This window comes from Gekko japonicus, unplaced genomic scaffold (genome assembly GCF_001447785.1).
Source record: "Gekko japonicus isolate JY-2015 unplaced genomic scaffold, Gekko_japonicus_V1.1 scaffold78, whole genome shotgun sequence".
Classification (NCBI taxonomy): Eukaryota; Metazoa; Chordata; class Lepidosauria; order Squamata; family Gekkonidae; genus Gekko; species Gekko japonicus.
In genome coordinates, this window is record NW_015165236.1 from 1434724 (window position 1) to 1441133 (window position 6410).

The following is a 6410-nucleotide window of genomic DNA, read 5'->3' on the forward strand; positions in this document are numbered from 1 at the left end:
GACTCCTGGAGGAGAAGCTTGTAGGAAGCGTGTGCTCTGAGGAATTGCCTGGCCCGATAAGAACACCAGAGGAGCCCTGCAGTCTGTCTAGTCCGGCCAGCCAGTTATTCTGGCCCTCCCCTGAAGTTCTGGCCTCTGAATGTGGGCGCTCCCTTCGGTCACCATGGCTAGTAGCCATCGATGGACCTCTCCTCTGTGAACCTGCCGGACCTCCTTTTAAAGCTCTCTATGTCCTGAGCCTGTTTCCCAAGAGTTTTGCTTGGGTTGCCCGCGAGTTCTCGCATTACACCAGGTGGAGAAAAATGTCTTCTCTGCATTCTGACCGACCCGCTTTCTCCAGCGATGCGTGATTATATAAGCCTCTATCGTGCCCCCCCCCCATTCATCTTTTTTTCTAGACCGAAAAGTCCCAGCCCCTGCTCCTAGGGAAGGTTGGGCAATCACCCTCGTCGCCTCCCTCTGTACCTCTTCCGTCGGATGCTTCCAGGGGTAGGGGCAGATGCTGCTGCGGCGCCCAGGGGAGTGACAGGAGAGATTGCCTGCAAGAGCTGAACACGGCTACATCTTGGAGCTCCCTTCAAATTCTGAGATCCAGCATGGTTGTCTTGTGCTGGCCTAGGACTGGACAAGCCTGGGTTCATCCACTCCCCCCGCCAGCCATGAAGCGCCTTGGGGGACGTTCTCTCCATGGCCGGTGGCTGCTGTAGGGAGAGTCTTCCAGGCCTGCCAGAGCATTTTATCTGGACCAGGACGTTCAGGCAGCCCTCAGCTGCATTTTCCAGTGGGTGCTGCAGGTGTGCTGCCTTAACGCACACCTGCGTATCAAGACGCACAGGTACCCACCACAGGCCCTTCCCAACCGGCTTTTAAGACTGGCACAGAAACTAGTCACAGGCCTCAGAAGAGCTCAACCATTTATTCTTCCTGTTCCCGTCCTTTCCTCCTGTCACTGAACACCCTCAAGTAAGTGTTAATGGTTTAAAATAAGCGTGCCCTACAATTGCGGAGGGTGAGAGAAGTCCCTCGTAGCTACTGGCGGCTGCGGTCTCTCAAAACTGCTCGCTGTTGCAAATTTTGTAAAACCTTTCTCCAGATTGCTGGCTTGGGAGATCTCTGGACTGTTGTTCGAGAGCTCAGAGGGGATTTTTCATCACTGACCACCCACCCTACCCACCGGCATGCGGCTGCTTGCTGATACCTGAGAGCTTGAAGCCTCACTGGAGCAGAGTCTTCTCCACAATTGCAGTTCGTGGCATCCGGCACATTGTGGCACTTTGTCGAAGGCAGGGAGGGACGTGGGCCTTGGAAAGCCTGGGGATTTTCTAGCCCCCCCCCCCCGACCCTGTTAGTCTCTGACCTCGAAGCTGTGGGCTGGATCTCCCGCTCGGCCTCTCCCTCACGCTGGCCCAGGAGGAGAGAGGGCCGGAGGGGAGGCTGAGGTGGTTCCCGCTGCTTCCGAGGCCGTCTTTTGGGGCGCCTGCACTGCGGCCACAGCCTGAGCCAGCTTTCCCACGGGAACCATGTTCAAGACTTTGAGTGCATAAAGCAGCTGGAACTTGGCTGCGCCGACAAAGGAGTTCTGCAGAAAGGCCGGCAGCCCGCCCAGGCGGTCCTTCCGGATGTACAAGGGCACGCGGACCGTCCCCATCACCTGCAACAGCACAGGTAGAGTGCTCCGTGACCTCCCAGCCACGTCACCCTCTGCCTTCCCCCCATCCGGTCTTCTGCCCGCGTCCCAAGGGGGCCTTGCCCCCTGTCCTCCTTGGAGCTCAGCCACTGGCATCCCGCAGGCTTGGTTTCAAGGCCAGGCTGGCAATGAGGTCTTCAGCCTCCGCACGGGGCGGGTCAACTGCTGCAGCAGCCTGCCCTGGACCCCTGCAGTGCCACACCTCAGCCGGAGTGGGAAGGCTGAGGAAGCACTGGTCAGCTCCGCCACACACACACAAGCGCTGCCCCACGAGGCCTACCTCCAGCCCATGGTCACGGGAGCGCACCGCCTGGAGCTCAAGGGCACGCAGCTCCGGCAAACTCAGCCGCTTGACATACAGGTGCGCCACCAGGCGACGGGGACCCCGGGCGACGTGAGAGACCAGGTAGTCCTCTTCCACCAGGCGCACACCGCGGCCCAGGCCCAAGGCCAAGACTCTGTTCAGGCCCTCCTCCAGGGGACGGAGGCGCCGGTCCACGTAGCCCCCCGGGAAGCCCAGCTGGCCATCAAACCGCAGCTGCATCTGCAAGAGAGGAACGCACGGAGGGACCGGGATTGTGCACTCCGAATCCTATAGTGTTGCTTCTTGACCATCCAATCCTGAGCCGATTGTTGCCCTGGATCTACACCATATGATCCCCCCCCTCCCCCCGAGCTTCAAGGAGAAAGGTGGACTATCGGCCTCCTGGTTGGGAATATACGAGAGATCACGGGGAAAGCAGTTAAGAAGAACCAAAGTACAACCATGATATAACTACTCAGTGTAACGTTGTGCAGTCAATGATATTGTTTACCAAGCCCATTCCTATAAACAGATACATGCAAAGGTTAAGAGGGATAAATGTTTTAAATAAATAAAAATACTCGTGCCAAAGTTCAGTTCTGATTATTTCCTTATCAGTTTCTTGTCATGTATGTACAGTCCAAGCGTAGCAACTGTCCAGGGCCTCCAACGGGCTGGCTAAAGATCCCCGTTTCCGCCCTTTCTGAAGGCAAACCTGGCAGTCAAACCAAGCTTGTCAAATATGTCTGTATAAAGTCCTTTGTTGTGGCTGGGAACAGAAATGAGGACGGAAACAGGGAGATCTTTAGCCGGCCCGTTGGAGGCCTGGACAGTTGCTAGGCTTGGACTCAACCTACACGAGAAAAAACTGATACAATACAAGAACTCGTGGGCACTCCATGAAATTGCTGAGCGGTCGGGTTAGAACGGATAAAAGGAAGTCCTTCTTCACCCAAAGAGTGATTCACACTTGGAATTCACTGCCACAGGAAGTGGTGGCGGCTACAAGCATGGACGGCTTCAAAAGGGAATTAGATAAGCATATGGAGCAGAGGTCCATCAGTGGCTATTAGCCACAAGGTATAGATAGGGACTCTAGGGCAAGTGATGCTCTGTTTCTTGGTGCTTGGAGGGGGGCAACAGTGGGAGGGCTTCTAATGTCCTGGCCCCACTGGTGGACCTCCTGATGGCACCTGGTATTTTTGGTGACTGTGTGACACAATGAGTGTTGGACTATATGGGCCTTTGGCCTGATCCAACATTGGCGTCTCTTATGTTCTTATTTATCCATCTTAACCTTTGCATGTATCTGTTTATAGGAACGTGCTTGGTAAACAATATAATTGACTATGTTGTCGAAGAGACCCCCGCACTTCTGCAGGAGTTTACCGCATACCATGCAGTTGTGGACAAGTTTACATCGGGACCACACACCGTAGCATTCGGACAAGAATAAAAGAACATGAAAGACACTGCAGACTTGGCCAAACACAATTTCAACAGGAAAGAAGAGAGTTTAAAAATAAATAGGACATGGCTTCCTGTCCTGAAAAACACAAAAGGCTTTACCTCAGACAACAGATAAGATTAGAATTTCAACAACCTCCTCAGGAAACAAAAGAACCTCCTCAGGAAAGCATGTCCATAGCCAGGGCAAAGGATGAGATGGTTAGACAGTGTCATAGATGCAGCGAACATGAAATTGAGCAAACTTCAGAGGACAGTGGAAGACAGGAAGGCCTGGCGTGATCTGGTCCATGGGGTCGCGAAGAGTCGGACTCGACTGTGCGACTGAACAACTACAAGACAATGACTCAGCCCTACCCACCTTCCTGAGGAGATATAAATTACCCGTCTACCATTTTCTTCTCGCCTTGACACAGAGAGTACTCCACCTTTCTGTGTTTATACCTCTGAGGGTGCCAGTCACAGCTGCTGGCGAAACGTCAGGTTCTACGATGCCAAGACCACGGCCAGACAACCCGGAAAGTCTACAGCAACTAATATAATAGACTGTACAGTGTTACATTGAGTAATCGTATTGTGGCTGTGTTTTGGATTTTCTCAATGGCCTCCTGGTGGGGCCCGGCCGTCTCCTGGAGCTGCAACTCCTCTCGGGATGACAGAGCTCAGTTCCCCCGGGAGAAAATGGCTGCCGGGGAGGGTGGATTCTAGGGCACTGGGGCCCCCTCCTCAAACCCTGCCCTCTCCACGCTCCACCCACAAAATCTCCAGAAATTTCTCAACCCAGAACTGGCAGCCGTAACCCTCTGCCAGAACAAAAACATAAAATAATACAAAAATAACATGAGAACAGGATCTTCTGCAGGCGCCCAACCCGCCAATGGGCAAAACCAGCCCCTCGTTCTCCGTAGTCGTGAGGAGTGGCCCGCCTGAGGCTGCCAGGAGGCCCTTCTGCCAGCTACGCAGAACTGACTTATTCAAGAGGGCTGGTCCACACAGGCGAGAGAGTCGCATTGAACTAAACGGTTCACAAACAGTGTTCCCTCTAAGATGAGTTAGTGTGAGCTAGCTCACCATTTTTTAGCCTTCGGCTCACACATTTTTGTCTTTGCTCAGGAAGGGATGGCTTCAGAGCAAACTGATTTATGCAAGTGCAAAATGGCTCGCTCACAACTTTAAGGCCAGTAGCTCACAAATTAGAATTTTTGCTTACAGGACCCCACAGCTTAGAGGGAACATTGTTCACAAAGGTACTCGGATAAGTCATTAGGGACTGGGGTCTCCGGCTTACTGTGAGTTCGATCCTAGTATGAAATTTGTGCATCGTTTCACACATCATGTTAATGCTTCTCTTCCATTCTGTTTCTACGTGTCTGGCTTGTTCTGCAACCGTAACTGCTGAGGTATTGCAGGCACACTTCCTCAGATACGTGGACACGAAAGCTTACTTTGTTGGTCTTAAAGGCGCCACTGGACTCAACGTTTGTTCTTCTGTTCAGGTGGGGTAGCAGCATTGGTTTGAAGCAGCCGAACAAAGTATGAGTCCAGCGGGCACCTCTAAGACCAACAAAGTTTTATTCAAGGTACAAGCGTTCGTGTGCAAAGCACACTTCTTCAGACAGGAAAACAGAGGGTGGGGGAGGTAGGCCGTCAGGAGGGGCCACTCAGAGCCAAGATGCCTGTGCAGAGGTGGAATTCGATCAGGTGGCCGGCAATGCTCCCTTCTAAGCTGTGAGGTCTTGGGTGCAAAAATCCTACTTGGGCCCCGGGCACATGGGCCAGATATTGTGGGGGGAAGGTGTGGCTAATTGCCCCGGTGCAGTTTGATCCGCAATTACGAGATCAGACGCACTGGCAGCACAGCACGGGTCCTTCCCTCAGTGCCAGCGAGTAAATGAGGGACTGGAGATCACACCATGGGGGTCTGGAGGCAGCCCGTGTTTACTAGTACCTTGGAGGTACTAGTTTTTAAATGCGCATTGTCAGCGGTAAGCCACAGGTGTGCTCCACCTCCCAGATGTTGGGGTGTGATCGCGCCCGGATAATCCGCCCACCTTCCGTGCCTCTCCCGCGGCAACTTTGCCGTGTGATCAGGGCCCATGTGAGCAACCGGCATTAAAGTTGTGAGCGGGCGATTTTGCTACTGCATAGATTAGTCTGCTCTGGAGCCTTCCTTCCTGAGCCAAGACAAAAATGTTTGAACCAGAGGCTAAAAAACTGTGAGCTAGCTCACACTGACTCAGTTTAGCGGGAACACTGGACTGGCCGGTAAGATCAAGGGATGACAGCAAATTAGGCAGGTCGATGCCAGCTGATCCAACTCCAGCTCTGCACGGGCATCTTTGGCTCTGAGCGGGCCCTCCTGACGGCTTACAAACCCCCCCCCCCCCGCCTCTTTGACACCTTGAATAAAACTCCGTTGGTCTTAAAGGTGCCCCGAACGCTCCCTGTAAGCTGTGGAGTCTTGTGAGCAAAGATTCTACTGCCCTGAAAGTGGTGAGCTATGAGCGATTTGGCTGCTGCATCGATCAGTTTGCTCCGGAGCCCTCCCTTCCTGGGCTAAGGCAAGAATGTGTGAGCCGGAGGCTAAATAACTGCGGGCTGGCTCGCACCGACTCCGCTTAGAGGGAACACTGGGTGCCGCCTGCCGCGGCTGGACTCCCACTTTCTTCTGTTCCTCCATTGCCCCGTCGACTGTCCCGAGTCAGCAAACCAACCAAGGCGGGCGCCGGGCGAGGTCAGCCACGTGGCGGACGTCTCTTCCGCAGCCCCGCCCTTCCTGCCCAGCAGGCCCCGCCCCGTTCTCGTGGCCCCGCCCCGGCCGGCCCAACGGCCTCTGCGGCCCCGCCCCCTCACCAGGACGGCGTAGCGGAGCGGGAGGCGGCCGAAGAGGCGGCCGGGGTCGGGCGCGAAGAGCATGGCGTGGCACGCGTGGCTCCAGCCGGGCCCGAGGCC

The 6410-nt window shown here is 54.6% G+C and overlaps 1 protein-coding gene across 1 annotated transcript; it reads right to left on the minus strand.

The window, feature by feature from the left end:
* Positions 1 to 935: 935 nt before the first annotated feature.
* Positions 936 to 6410, minus strand: NUDT16L1 (nudix hydrolase 16 like 1). Its single transcript, XM_015409934.1, has 3 exons — positions 6312 to 6410; positions 1968 to 2231; positions 936 to 1651 (listed from the first exon to the last, which is right to left on the minus strand). Exons 1-3 carry the CDS (start codon positions 6372 to 6374, stop codon positions 1397 to 1399), a joined length of 582 nt encoding a protein of 193 aa, XP_015265420.1. The 5' UTR covers positions 6375 to 6410; the 3' UTR covers positions 936 to 1396.